Source organism: Homarus americanus, unplaced genomic scaffold, assembly GCF_018991925.1.
Source record: "Homarus americanus isolate GMGI-L3 unplaced genomic scaffold, GMGI_Hamer_2.0 scaffold367, whole genome shotgun sequence".
In the NCBI taxonomy this organism is placed as follows: Eukaryota; Metazoa; Arthropoda; class Malacostraca; order Decapoda; family Nephropidae; genus Homarus; species Homarus americanus.
In genome coordinates, this window is record NW_024743709.1 from 7229850 (window position 1) to 7245744 (window position 15895).

A 15895-nucleotide genomic window follows, 5' to 3' on the forward strand; every position below is an offset into this window, starting at 1 on the left:
ATCTCTTGAAGGGAGGATTGGTGGGGGGGGGGGGGAGGGTTGGGACGACTGCACGGTTGGAAGAGGGGGGGAGGCATGGTGGGGTACTTTGATTGACAGATAGTGTCGTGAAGAATATTTTTTTTTTATTAACTGAAGATATTTGTTTTAGCTCATAAAATTCATACAAATTACCCGGCAGAGTAATTTGTATGTCTCGTGCAAAATCTATGATGTTTATATTCAAAATGATCACCAAATTGTAAGAATTCCAGCAATGTAAGTTATATTCTGGCCGGGTAATTTGTATGAATTTTATGAGCTAAAACAAATATCTTCAGTTAATAAAAAAAATATTTTTCACCACACTATCTGTCAATCAAAGTACCCCACCATGCCTCCCCCCCTCTTCCAACCGTGCAGTCGTCCCAATCCTCCCTTCAAGAGATGTTGGGTGAAAAAACTAAATTTTAACATTTAGTATAAAATAATACCTCAGATTAAAGTTAGGATAATATAATTGACATTGCTGGATTCCTTGTAAGACCAGGAATATTTTGAATATAAATGTTTTATATTTTGCACAAAAGATAACATATTTACTCAGAGTAAACATTACATCTAAATTTTGTATGTCTAATGCAAAATCTATGTTGTTTATATTCAAAATGATCATCAAATTATAAGAATTCCAGCAATGTAAATTATATTCTGACCGGGTAATTTGTATGAATTTTATGAGCTAAAACAAATATCTTCAGTTAATAAAAAAAAGAAAGATTCTTCACACGTAACAGATGGTCGGTCGGTCCCTCCCTCCACCCCCACCAACCCTCCCTACCAGATGTGTGGGAAAACCAGAATATTTACCTTTTTAGTAATAAATAATACCTCAAACTAAAGTTAGGATAATATAATTGACATTGCTGGATTCCTTGTAAGACCAGGAATATTTTGAATACAAATGTCATATATTTTGCACAAAAAATACCATATTTACTCAGAGTAAACATTATATCTAAAATTTGTATGTCTAATGCAAAATCTATGATGTTTATATTCAAAATGATCATCATATTGTAAGAATTCCAGGAATGTAAATTATATTCTGGCCGGGTAATTTGTATGAATTTTATGAGCTAAAACAGGCAGGCAGGCAGTCAGGCAGGGTGGCAGGTGGGGCGAATCTAAAAATAGCTCTCGAGCCAAACCCGCGTTAAGTAAAAGTTCGGCTCTGGCGAGGCACCGCATATACGTGAAATCGCGCTAAGCGAAACCGTGTTAAGCGGGGTATTACTGTACTGTATATATCAACCAACACACATGTCTACAGTTTGAAAATCGAGCTGGACACTACCCTCTAGCCTCCAGCCAATCAGCACAGTTATGCCTATGATGTCATAATCAGAGGTCACTTTGATTGACTCACGCCTAAGGCACTGTCAGCTTGGTGGGAATACAAGTATCCTACCATTTTTCACCTCTCAAAGCATAGCTAAAACCTGATAATAAATATCACACTCTCAGCCAGCTGATATTCTTCGTTTGTGATTGGTCAATATGTTTTGAAAGCGTTTCTGTTATAAGCTGAATAACCCACAGGTAGACTAACTATCAGTGTTTACATTTGAGTTAAATACCCTATCAACATTACAAAATAGTTTTGAGTAATAGGGGTTTACAATACAGTACAATACAGTGTATTATTAGCAGTTTATAAGTTGATTACCGTAAGTCTGTCATAACATAGCCGATTGTGTAACTTTATGGTCAACCAATTGGAATCTAGAATTCCCCCTAAAAATTTGTTCTGGTGTGTCAGTTAACCATGTGATTCATAGTTCACTTATATTTTTTGGCATCTTTGTCTATACTCCCATATACTATCCCTCACACAAAGATTTATACCTTAACCTCTCTTCAATTGACAGACTCCATGTGGTATGTATTAGACAGCATTATCACAGCGATGGTTAGAAAGCTTCACATTTCTGCCATACACTGTTTTCACTTGTTCTGTCCCAAACTGTCCATAGATGAAAATGTACGAAGAGGGGAAGCCAAGTGACCGTAGGGAATACAGGCACGATAGGCTCATATTTGGGCCGCCACACATTACAATCTGTGGAACACATTTATTAAGTTAATATTTGGCATGGGAAAAAGAAAGATAAACAACTGAACATTTATAATTATACAATATCCAAAGAATCAGTAAACATTTATATGTTTTCTTATACATACTCTACAATTAAGAAGGTTATTAAATATATTATACTTACTCCAGTTTGATCAATTACACAGATAATTCACTTATTTTGTCAATATCAGGTTGACTAAACTTCTTGAAATTGCAACAAAAGCAGAGTTCAAATAAAAAAAAACTTTCTATACCAATTCCAGTTCTATGATCAAAGGTCCCTAAGTTTGAAAAGTATTTGCCTTATCCTAAAGTTTAAGTGATTACAGTATAATGCAAACATTCATGTATGTAAAACTTTGCAGAAACAAAGCCATCTACCAGAAACTTGCCTCAAATTTTTTTTATTCTAATTACCTTGTGCTTTATGCCATTGGGTTTGGAGACATGCTTATCAATCATTTGGGTGTCTATGAAACCCTCTTCTCCCTCCCAGTTCCCAGGTGCTTCACCCAGGGAGTATACGATCTTCAGTCGATCATCTTTTGCTGTTAGAGTACAAAATATTCTATCACACCCATAATGAATTCCTTAAAGTAAGAAAAATAGTGTCTTGGATTCCAATTGCATCCACGAAGAGATGTCAAATTCTAGAGCCAAAAAGAATTTCCTAGCAGTGGCCCTTTAACAGCAACTTACTAAGGGATGAGGAGCAGTAGCCAAGAGGAGCAAACACTCACATCCTGTTCTCCTTGATGGTTCACATCTAGAGTATCCAGTTCTTCCAACTGTAATCAGCTACCAAACTGCAATAATGTATTAACTCTAACCCCCTCACTATGGGGATGCCACTTATAACATTTTATTTGGCTAACAACAGGTAATTTATTTTTAGCAGAGAAGGGCTCCCATACACAAGTGGTGAAGTGAATACTGTATTTAAATCTGACAAACACTGCAGTTCCCATTTTAAATATTCTAAATGTTTAAATTATTCAGCTTAAACTTGAATTTTTTTAACTTGGATCCTTAACCAGTATGAAATTTGAACAAAATCTAAATTGTAAATACTTTTGGTAAAACACAATGTCAGGCTTTCTTTTTTGCCAATTACATGTTTTTTGTGTAAAGCAAACAGTATTGTATATGAATGATGAAACCTGTCTACATTCATGGTAAAACATGAATTAAAACTTACAGGCCTATCATAATTGTGCTTTAAAATGTTTAAATGTGTTGTAATTATTTCAAGGGTCATCATTAAATATTTGAAAATTACATTTTTGAAGATAAACCTTAACCAGCAAGTTGAGGAATGGTGTGGTGTGAAATACTGTATGAGTAAAATCTATGTTTTGACCCCTTGGGAGCAAGTAGGAATAAGCAGTTGTACACGTGCCAAGGCGTAGGGTCACACAAAGTGGGATGCTGGTAGACGCTTCTAGATGCTACCTACGGTGGCAATTTGTTAATGAAAAATTCACTTGGTAATAAATGAAAATGATTTGGTACTAACCCTGAATAAATTCAAAGTTAACATGTGTGATCATAGGGGGTGAACTGCCATGTTTGACCGAATTATTACAGATTTTGTGTAAAGAACTTTATCTACACTTAAGTTATATTGCTTTTCCCTTAATACTTTTTTTTTACAGTACTGTATTGTTGCTAAAAAGTTTGGTATTGAAACATTCAATGTGGTAATGAATCTCGAAAGATCTGATAACAGGAAAGTCCAACTTGACAATCCTACACACCTCAGTCATTGTTCATCCTGCATATGCACCATACATGTTATCACCAACCAGGCTTTACCCTATGGTATTTGTCTCCCAAACATTTTTATAAGTTTATTCACATTCCACCTTCCTCCACAGCTACATTTTCTAACACATAACATACACTAACACTGTGACAAGATTTTTTTCCCCTTTTCATGTTTTTATTCTATTAATGAATGATATCAAACTTAAACACATTTATTATAAAATAACATCAACTAACGATAATATAACAAATTGCAAAGAAAATTTATCAGTAATGTAGGTGCTCTTGAACATACACTTAATTCCCATTGAATAAATTGTTATTATAATGCCATTTTTCTGTAACACGGTGTTTGTCAGGAATGCAACGACCTGTACCACATTATAGGAGAACTGACTGTACAGTATACAGTATTAAAACAGCATATAATCTTGTGAGATTAAGTTTTAGGGTTGAAATTCTTGGGGCTGGAGCACATCTAAGCTTTCAACCATGAAGTTTTGGGTAGAAATTTGTTTGGCTATAACATGTTTTGAATTTTAGCATGGAATCCTCTGGGAAAATGGGCTCTGTTGGATGAAAATTAACCAAAAGAGCACCTTCTCTGAAACACACATTGCTCATTCAACGGGACCTCCCTACATTATTTGAAATAAATTAGGTGTGTTAAAAAACTCGCATGCTCCCACTGAGTGTCATATAACAATGAAAAATGCATGATTCAATCAAGCAGCTTATAAAAAGCTTCAGTGTGGTATTAGTATACAGTCTCTCCTCGACTTACAACCCGGACATATGACGGCCATGGACGTATAAAATTTTTTTCACATTACGTATTTCCCAGTTCAGACACTTGGTCGTAATGTGACACTGTACATTAGCTTGGGCTGGGCCGCCTCATGGTGTACAGCATCCATGTCATAGCCAGTTCACTTAGTGTTTGGCCGTCGTTGTTAGTGATCGCGCTGTGTACTGACAAAATTTTCGTTTGTAATTCACTTTAAAATGGCTGGCAAGCGTAAAAGTGCGAGTTCTCGTGGTGCCAAGAAGAAAAAGAGAATCAATTACTTTCGAGATGTATTATTTTCGCCTTTTCGACTTACGACCTGGTCGTTGGGACGGAACCCCGTCGTAAGTCGAGGAGAGACTGTATATGGATTAATGGAGGGATAGGTTCAAGTCAATATGCCTCCTGAAATATGTAGTGAGGCAGTTAAACAATTTAGGTAAAGGCTACAATGACTTTGCATCTAATACTGCAAATTGAAAGCAAGATTCAATCATATCTTATTTATATTCCTTTATTTACCTGCATACTGGTCGAGTTCTTCGCGATAGAGAATCTCATCATAATTTTCAGAGAAATATACAAGTTTAATCTTGGTTTTATCACTGGGGTTCCTCATGACTTGGCGAATTAGTTGCATGCCTGGGGTAATGCCACCTCCAGATGCTAACAGAGTCAGCTCATCTAATTGGTTTTCTTCATATTCAAATCCTCCACAAGGGCCCTGGAATTCTACCTTGTCACCTGAAAAACAATAAATTAGCTTTATTACTTTATGTGGGATGAGAGATATGTATTCATTCTTCACTCAATGGTTCTCTTCTTCCCAGTGAATTAACCATGAATTCAAATAAGACACCAAATTGTGCTTGATTTTACAAAGTTAAAATGTTATGCAACTGTTCATTCAGCTATGAGAGGGATCCTAAGGAAGTCAGTCTTCAGAAGCCAACAGAAACATCCTAATCTGAGTAGTGCAGACCTGATTAGTGTCCAGATCAGATGCTTACATTTGTTGCTTCAATGACCTTGCCTGACATGAAACAAATTATGTCAAGGCTGAAATTCATCAACATATTTGTTTTTCTTTTTTTAACCCATAAGCCCCAGGTTAGGGTGCTGGTGGCAGTACCACCCCATGCGGGGGCAAATTCAAAAAAATCAACTTTTCCAAAAATAATTTTTAACCTTGTAAAATGATAAAACAATAATAATTAACAAGAACTATATATTGACCCTCTAGAAACTTTCGTGACCGTGCAGAGATAAGGAGACAGTGTTTGGATAGCTGACGCTCGTGGTCCCTATGCACTAAGCAGCTATTTTTAGCTCGCCTTTGTGTCCGAGGTGGCCAATAATGTATGTATTTACTGATCTTAATACTTATTCGCAATAAATAATTTATTTAGAATATTTTATTTGCATAAATTATCATAAAAAAGTGCTTGGCAACACTCACCAGTTGGTCGCCAGTCTGCCTGGCTGTCTTTGTGTTTGGTAGAACAAGTAATGCATAAAATAATAATAATTCAAAAAATAAATACATTTATACACACACACACACAAAGGTGGGCAGTTGCACCACAAAAGGTTGCGGCGCAACTTTTACAAGCATTTTCAAGCGCAAGTGCAATGTGCACATTTTTTTTGGCAATAATTGAAAATTGGAATATGACCGCATAAACAAACGGGCATCCCTAGAGCCGAGCGTTACGAAAATTTCTGTTTCTGACAGAATGATACAGGTCGGGCAGCATATTTCTGAACTGCAAACCAGATGAGACTCGCCCCCCCTCCCCTCCATCGCTCCCTCACTCCCCTTCCCTTGCTGTAGGTGCCAGATTTCATCTTTCACATAAACTCTAGAAACTAGAGTTTATGTGAAAGATGAAATCTGGCAACTACAGCGAGGGAGGAATGATTCATATCATAACCAGTCAGTAGCATTGCAGTTAAGGCGTCAGTTTCTTGTTGTTTTGTTTCTTGTTATTACTAGTATTATGGATCGTTTTGTGACGAGGAGGAAGGAGAAGGAGTCTGTGGCTAGTAGCAGTGATCCTGCTGACCTGGACATGGAAGTTGAAGTGACCGAGACTGTTGACAGCCAGTCCAATGAGGCCAGTGGCAGTGAGGCATGTTTTTGTAAAAAAAAATATTGATCATATTAACTTTTTTGTTTCAATTATATTTTGTTTTACAGTACACTCGCAACTTACGCATATTTTTCTTACGCGGTTTCAACTACAGTGGTCCCTCGGTTAACGAGCACAATCCGTTCCAGCAGGTTGCTCGTTAACCGAAACCATTGTTTCAATGGCTTTTTGGGTAATTGGTTCCAGCTCACCGAAAATTGCCTAAATTCAACAAAAAAGGTAGAAAAGTACACTTACTTTGAGGTGTGTATGTAGAAGGCTCCTGGATGATGATGATGGGAATTAGAATGGGGGTGGAGGAGAAAGAAGAAGAGAAGGCATTGGGGTGGAAGAGAAGTCACCCCATGGCACCATTTCACCCATAAAATTTTAGTTCTCTTGGTGTAATTCAAGATCATTTTCTTTAAATCAACTCTGCATTATATATTGTCAATATGTAAAATGAATTTCAAAATGACCAATAATTTTCTTGGAAACACAGAAAAAAAGCGTTCAGTTGAAGAGTCTCAAGCAAGATGTTACCTCCACTGAAAACAGAGAGAGACTAACGCCTGTCTGGTGTGTTAACAGGCTGGATGGCACGCCAGAAACTAGTTTCTTTACCTTCAATTATGTTAAATAATTGTTAAAATGACTAAAAAAGTTAATATTAAACTTTTAAAATTATTGAATAGTACAAACTTCTTGATATTTACTAAAATAGTAAGGAATTTAAGCCCTAGAACCGATTACTGTATTGGCGGATTAATACTACAGCTGGTGGACCGCCAAATACAAGCGAAAACATGTGGAGGGGCGCTCGTTAAAAACTCTTGAATCGAGGAATTGCTCGTTAACCGAAGTTAAGAACCTTATGGAAGGTAAATCATAACCCGAAATCTCGTTAACCGAGGCGCTCGTTAACCGAGGGATCACTGTACTGTATACACAGATTACCTTGGGGGTTAGATAACAATTTCCAATTTCTAAATAAATTTTTTATATCTAGTGCAAATTATAGCACATTCAAATTAATCACTACCTTATAAGAATCCCAGCAATGTAAATTATATTCTCCCAGATCAGTTCAGTGACATTTACAAGCAAAAAACAAAAACTCAATCTAAAGGACATAAATATATAAATAAAAAAAAAAAAAAATACTTCACTAGACCTCCCGGCGCCAGCTGACAAACACATCACCTCCCTCCCCTCCCACTCCCTCCACCCCCATCCTCTCAGCCAGGGTTTGGTGGTTTTAGGCTTAAAGTTTTTATCTTATAAAATATCAGACTAAAGTTAGAATATTATTTGCATTGCTAGAATCCTTGCAAGACAGCAAATAATTTGAATCTAGACCATATATTTTGCACAAGAGATATAAATTTGAGTACATTATACAGTCGGCCCTTAACATACGCAGGGGTTACGTAACAGAGATACCCGTGGATGTTAAAAATCCGCGTATTTTTGCTACGATACCGTATTTTCATTAAAATATTACATCACAAGTATATTTTACCTTAACTGTGACTGAATGAATATATTCTCGGAAATAAATATGGAAATGTAATATTTTTGCTGGAATGACGTACATATTACAGTGGAATATGGGATAAAATCATGACGAAAACTATGACTTTCGCTTTCTTTCGTTGTTCAAAAGATTTTACCGTAATCGCTTTTCGAATGGTTTTCAGTTAAAAAACTGTTGTACACGTACTGTATTTCAATAATATTCTATCCTATCATTAGCCTTATAATCCCACAACTGAAAACCATTCGAAAAGCGATTACGGTAACATCTTTTGAACGAAAGAAAGAGAAAGTCATTGCTTTCGTCACAATTTTATCCCACTTTCCACTGTAATACGTACATCATTTCAGCAAAAATATTACATTTCCATGTTCTCAGAAATAAATGGTAGTTTTGTTGGAACGTAATGTACAGTATTTAATATTAAAATGCAAAAATAGCTATAAAAACAATTAATACACCTGTAATGTACTGGCTGGCATCTCCACTCGTCCCTGCTCCCGCCAGTCACCTCCTCCCCGCTCTATCCCTCCGCCTCCTCCCCGCTCTATCCCTACGCCTCCTCCCCGCTCTATCCCTCCGCCTCCTCCCCGCTCCTCGCTCTATCCCCCGCCTCCTCCCGCTCTATCCCTCCGCCTCCTCCTCACATCGTCACTACTGTTGTATTACAATAATATTCTATCCTAATTCACTTGAATAAATACGGCGATACCATATTTCTGAATATTTTCATTAAAATCCATCAAAATCATTTTCCTTGTCATCGTCTTAACACCAAACAGCTCCTCCCAGTCTTCTCCTTGAACAGGGCTAGAGGGTACGTGTTTTTTGAATCATTTTCAATTAAAAAAATGTTACAGCACATGTATATTTTACCTAAACTGTGCCTGAATGAATATATTCTCAGAAATAAATAGTAGTTTTGCTGAAACGTGATGTATTTCAATGTAAAATAGGATAAAATACATGACAAAAACAAAAGACTTTACCTAACCTTCCGATGTTCAAGAGATGTTACTCGTTTTTTTAATAGTTTTCGGTTAAAATACTGTTATATTACAAAGATGTTCTATTCATACTGTGCTTGATATAATGCATTCACGGAAATGTAATATTTTTGCTGAAATGACGTACGTATTACAGTGGAAAGTGGGATAAAATCGTGACGAAAACAATGACTTTTGCTTTTTCGTTCAAAAGATGTTACCGTAATCGCTTTTTGAATAGTTTTCAGTTAAAAAAACTGTTGCATCACAAGTGAATTAGGATAGAATATTATTGTAATACAACAGTTTTTAACTGAAAACCATTCGAAAAGCGATTACGGTAACATCTTTTGAAGGAAAGAAAGCGAAAGTCATTGCTTTCGTCACTTTCCACTGTAATGCGTACGTCATTTCAGCAAAATATTACATTTCCATATTCTCAGAAATTAATAGTAGTTTTGCTGAAACGTAATGCATTTGAATGTAAATTAGGATAAACTACATGAAAACAAAAGACTTTACCTAACCTTCCGATGTTCAAGATATGTTACTCGTTTTTTTAGTAGTTTTCGGTTAAAATACTCTTATATTAGTGATATTCTATTCATACTGGGCTTGATATAATACTTTCACGGAAATGTAATATTTTTGCAACTACAATGCTGATGTCAACACAAGCGTGGTTACAGCGAGACTGACTGAGTGAGGGACAGCTATGCGTGTGTGTGTGTGTGTGTGTGTGTGTGTGTGTGTGTGTGTGTGTGTGTGTGTGGTGTGTGTGTGTGTGTGTGTGTGTGTGCATGTGTGTGTGTGGGATTGCAGGGGTGTCTGTGTTCGGTGCATGTATGTGGATAATACTTCAATTTCTTCAATGTACAGAATATTCTCGGCGGGGCAATCAGCGTATGCTAAACCCACGTATGTTAAGGGCCGACTGTAGTGTTGTACAAAATTTTCAACTGTATTTTTGGGTAGATTTACAGAAATTTCTTCATTCATTTTTACTCATTTACATCTTTTACTGTCCTAAGGGAAAAGCTGTAGTACTGTACATGTACTCAAAACAATGTAATAAATGATTACTAAAACTCTACGGGTTCTCTGGCGTAAACTTTCAACGGCATAACCACGTTCACCATGGTTAACTAACCAGTGTTATGCGTTAGCGCCGTTAATTACTGCCGTCAATGGATGGTGGCAACTTTTGTGCTTTAGCGCCATCAATTTTTGGGCAGGTGATGCTACAGGTGAATCAGTCAACTTTTCACCGGCGAACGTCAAGCATCAATTTGTTCGTCAACTTCTAAAATTTCTGATTTTTCCATTCGATTTTCAATTATCTTGTTATAAAGACGACCGGGAAAAATTTTTGCGTTATCGCCCTTGGCAGAATGAAAAAAAATACTGACCTTTTCAAGTGCTTCCTGGGGAAGAAACCGTTGAAAAAAACTGTCGACAAGGACACCTTCCCTAACAAGGCCATGAGAGAGTTGTTCATCAAATACAACACCCCCATTCCCTCTAGTGCTGCCATGGAGCGCATGTTCTCCATGGGCAAGGACGTCTTGAGGCCCAAGCACAGCAGAATGAGCGATAAGCATTTTGAAATGCTAGTATTCTTGCAGGGAACAAATGAATAATTAAAATATAATATAAATCATAATAAATGATTAAAAATGAATGAGTATTTTTTGATTTGCATATGTTATCCCATACACAGGAGAATACGCATTTCGGGGCTGCATTTGTACATCACTAACTTCGTTGACCCTAACGCTAATGGCATCAATTTATGAAATCGTTTACGTCGAAGCTGACAGCATCAAATTTCTTGTCCGTTTACGCTGACAGTGGCAGAGCCACTTTTTTTCGTTGACACGTACAACACTGGGCATAACTACACCTTCCATTGTCTGGTGAGTTGCTAAATTATGTTTTCCTTCATTATATGTGGTACAGTGACCCCTCGTTTAACGAACACCTCGGTTAACGTAATTTCGGTCTTGAACTGCCTTCCATGGGATCTTCAATTACGTTTAACGAAAAAAAGAAATTTAAAGCAAGCAGACTTCTGCGAACCGACCTCAACATGTTTTCGGCTTACTGGCGAACCTTAGCTTTGATATCAGTCCGCCCAATGCATTAATGGTTCTGGGGCTTAAATTCCTTACTATTTTGTAAATATCAAAGTTTATACTATTCAATAATTTTTAAAGAGAAGTTCAATATTCAATTTTAGTCATTTTTAGCAATTATTGAACAATTAGGAAGTAGTGAATAGTTTGTCTGCGGCATCAGCCTCTGCTTGTAAACAGGCGTCAGTCTCTCTCTGTTTTCACTGGAAGTAACATATCTTGTGAGACTCTCTTCAACTAAGCGGCGCTTTTTCTGTGTTCCAAGCAAATTGTGGTCATTTTGAAAATTATTTTATATTGAAATATATAGTGCAATTCTGAGTGTTACTAAAAGAAATATTCTTTATTTACAGCTAAGTTTAACTTTGAAAAAATCACATGTTTGCCATTTGTTTAAGATCATATGGGGCCTAAGAGATCAGAAAAGTGATTTCCAATCAAATAAAGCGAAATAATAAAAAAAACACGAGCAAGGTATTAATCAAATGCATGTAAAGATATGGCATCTTCGGCATCAGCAATAAACAATTCTTCCACTAAAAAGACAAATTACAAGGAAGTGAGCGTGAGAACAAATCTACAAGAGTGTTTAAAAGTAGATCTCTAATCGCTTCCGACGAGGGTTACTTATCATCTGATTGAAAAAACAGATGGTGGTTCATGATTTCATTTGTGAAAGAGCCAGGGGAGATTGCTGAACATTTAAAGACAGATCAACCCACAGACTTCTTCAAGACAGAATTTGAAGATTTTCGGGCTAGCAAAACTGGTTAAAATTTGTTACCAAGAAAAGAAGTGACATTTAATGTTATTGTGGGCATAGGTGAAGCTACTAGTGCTTTGATAAAGAAGGGCAGCAAAAGTTTTTAATTAGTTAAAAAAATTGATGGAAAATTATCTTCACAGCAAGTGTTCAATATTGACGAAACTGGGCTGTTGTTCTGGAAAAAATTCTTAAGAACATTCGCTCACCAGGATGAAGCTACTCTTTACCTGGAAGCAAACTAGCCCTTGAAGGGCCGTCTCCTCTGTGCTTGGTGCCAGTGCTTCCAGGGGATTTCATTTGAAGCCTGTAACTGTCTACCCTCTACAAAGCCCCAGGGTATTCAAGCAGCAAAGTGGTAAGAACAATGCTTGGGTTTATTGGAATCAACTTGCGTAAAGGCATGGGTGACAAGACTGGTTCTTCTTTTAATGAATGGGTTGTTGTTGAGTGTGTTTGCCCTCTGTCAGGAAACTGCTCCTGTCGGCTTCCTTTAAGGCTCTTCTCCTCATGGATAATGCTCTGGTCATGACCTGACTCCTTGCCAGAAATTTGGAATTATAAATTTGACTTTGCAGAAAGTGTTGTTTTTGCCTCCAAACACTACATCACTCATACAGCCAATGGACCAGAATGCAGTCAGCAACTTCAGAAGTTGGCATAAGAAGAAAAATGTTTGGGAAGTGTCATCAGGCAACTAGTGATCTGAACTAACACTAGAGTAGTTCTGAAGACACAATTCAATAATCCTGGAGGCTGTGGAATTGATTGTGTCATCATGTAGAAAGTCTCCAATAGAACTTCCTCAATTCTTCGCCATGGAAAGCAACTGTGGCCCATCAGTAGTCCATGATTTTGAGGGATTGAATGACTTCAGAGTTGGACCAGAGATTGTGTCCGATAGTCAGTCGTTAGGTCTTGAAGTGGAGAAAGAGGATGTGGAAGGCGCGATGTATCGCGAGAACTTTACTCCTAATGACAGAAGAAACTGGATGAGATGTGCGGGTAGAGGCCTTTGACAGTGGGCAGGAGAATTGAAAGTGGTGACCATATGTCAGCTAAACAGTTGAATGTGATTTACCATAGGGGAAGTTCGGGGAACTGTTAAAACACCCAGAAGTGGAAAAAGCTGAACTAACTTTGGCCGTAATATTTGAGACTCGGTGGTCTCCTTCTTTAAACACCTAAGATTAATAGTGAGAGGACAAGTGCCCCACAGACCACAGTGGCACTTTCTTCAGTAAAAAGCAGAGGGAACAAGATGCAACCTTCCACTTCAAGAGGATGTTCATGGTGGAAGTCTATCAGTCAAGGTTCTAAACGACTTTCACGCCGGAAGGTGACTCACCTTCAAACAGTAAATGCTTCTCCTCCTCCACTTCCTTCTCTTCCCTTCTCCTCCTGCACCTCCACCTTCGTCATCATCCCCACCCATCGTCAGGGCCTTCTACGCCACCTCAAGTAAATGCGGATACCGCCATTTTTGACGAGTTAGGAAATTTCGGTGAGCTCTGGAACCAATGCAAAAACCCATTGAAATAATGGTTTAAGTTAGCGAACATTTTAGGGATTATGACGTTGATTAACAAAACGATGACCTTCAGAGCAGCAGTTAAGTTCGTTAACCGAGGGGCCACTGTATAAGTCCATTTCAGCCAAAATCCAAAAGCAAAAAAAATTGCCGATGCCAGCCGAACATAATTGCAGGTATTCCTCGACTTACGACCACTCGGACATACGACCGCCTCAGTAGTACCAAATTTTTTTCAAATTACGTATTTTTGAGTCCCGACATTAGTGATAGCGCTTTGTACTGACAAATTTTTTGTTTGAAATTCCCTTTAAAATGGCTGGCAAGCTTAAAAGTGAGTTTTGTGGTGCTGAGAAGAAAATGAGACTCCCATTTTAGATTTCCTATGTATTATTTTCGCATTTTCAACTTATGACCGATTCAACTTACGACCTGGATTTGGGTCCCTAACTCCGTCGTAAGTCGAGGAGAGACTTTATTAACTTTGCTGACGCAATACGGTTAAGAGTGACTAAGTTTGTCTCTTATAAAATGTCACTGAACTGACATGGGAGAATATAATTAACATTGCTGGAATTCTTATAAGATAGTGATTAGTTTGAATATACATATGCTATAGTTCACATTAGACATATAAATTTTAGTTCTAATTAATTTTATTACAAGGGGCTAAAAATTTTATCTTGTGCAAAATATATGACGTTAATATTCATATTATTCGCTGTCTTGCAAGGAATCTAGCAATGCAAATTATATTCTGCTAACTTTAGTTTGTGATATTATATAAGATAAAAACTGTAAACCTATAACCATCCAACCCTGGCTGGGAAGATTGGGAGCAGGGGGAGGAAAGGGGGGAGGGGGGAATGGAGGTGGAGGTGACAGTTTGACAGTTGGGGCCAAAGATCAAGTGAAGTATCTATTTGTTTATTTATGTCCTTTAGATTGAGCTTTTGTTTTTTGTTTATAAAATGTCACAGAAATGACCGGGGAGAATATAATTTACATTGCTGGAATTCTTATAAGACAGTGATTAATTTGAATATAAACATGCTATAGTTTGTATTAGACAAATTTTAGTTCTAATTAGGGAACTTCTTACAAATGGCAAAATTTTTTACCTTGTGCAAAATATATGACGTTTATATTCAAATTATTCGCAAGAATTCTAGCAATGCAAATTATATTCTGCTAACTTTATTTTGTAACATTATACAAGATAAAAACTGTCAGCCACCAAACCCTGGCTGGGAAGATGGGAGGGAGGGAAGGAGGGAGGGAGGGGAGCGGACATGTTTGACAGTTGTGTAGAAGGTCTAGCGAAGTATTTATTTGTTTATTTATGTCCTTTAGATTGAGTTTTTGTTTTTTGTTTTATAAGGACAGCCAATGAATATTGTGCGAGTTTTTACTCAGATGACAAAGTCATCAGGTTCAACTCTGGCTGAAACTGAAGCTTTCCATAAAGATATCATAGCTGTTGCTGAAACCGTTACTGAAACTGAAGTTGTTGCTGAAGCTGCTTAAGACTGAATTTGATGGTGTAGCTGAAGTTGATGGTTTAAGCCTTCAAATAATAAAGCTGTCGAAAGAACCTTTCACAGCCGCTTTCTTTTCTCATTGTATCAGCCCCTTAGTTTTTATATAAATGTCAGGGCAGTACATTAAGTTTATATAATCATATTACCCCCTGTAACTTTCCACTGGCTATGAGGTGACATGGTCACATTACGTGATGGGCAAGTTCCTTGAGGAGCGGCCCTAAGAATGATAGGTCAGCACATAGAAGCCGGCTAATGCAGGCACTCTTACTCAACCCCTCACCCCAACAGGACATATTTTAGAAGAGCTATTTAACATAGGCTCCGTCCTCATTTAACACTCATAGCTACAGTGATTAAGTTGCGATGATATACACTTGGAACTGTATATAATATATTTTCTTAATAAATAGAAGAAAGACAGTTGGGTTTCGCTACTAAAACCCTATATACTTTTACATGTTCCAGCCCCATTAACTCATCAAGAATCAATAGTTAAAGGGCCAGTTCATAACTATACATCTTTATGTAGAGATCACGTGCATTTTTCACGTCCTTGTTAATTTTAATGCTTCGTTCTGTTAATGGATCCACTTC

At 37.3% G+C, this 15895-nt stretch overlaps 1 protein-coding gene across 1 annotated transcript in view; it reads right to left on the reverse strand.

Annotated features, from left to right (window-relative positions):
* Positions 1-1798: 1798 nt before the first annotated feature.
* LOC121877242 overlaps positions 1799-15895 on the reverse strand; it is an 83902-nt gene continuing 69805 nt past the window's right edge. Inside the window, exons 14-16 of the mRNA XM_042382888.1 lie at positions 5196-5417; positions 2537-2667; positions 1799-2101 (exon numbers count right to left, since the gene is read on the reverse strand). Of these exons, the coding sequence (XP_042238822.1) occupies positions 1928-2101; positions 2537-2667; positions 5196-5417 (527 nt within the window). The 3' untranslated portion in view covers positions 1799-1927. The remainder of the gene's footprint in view (positions 2102-2536; positions 2668-5195; positions 5418-15895) is intronic.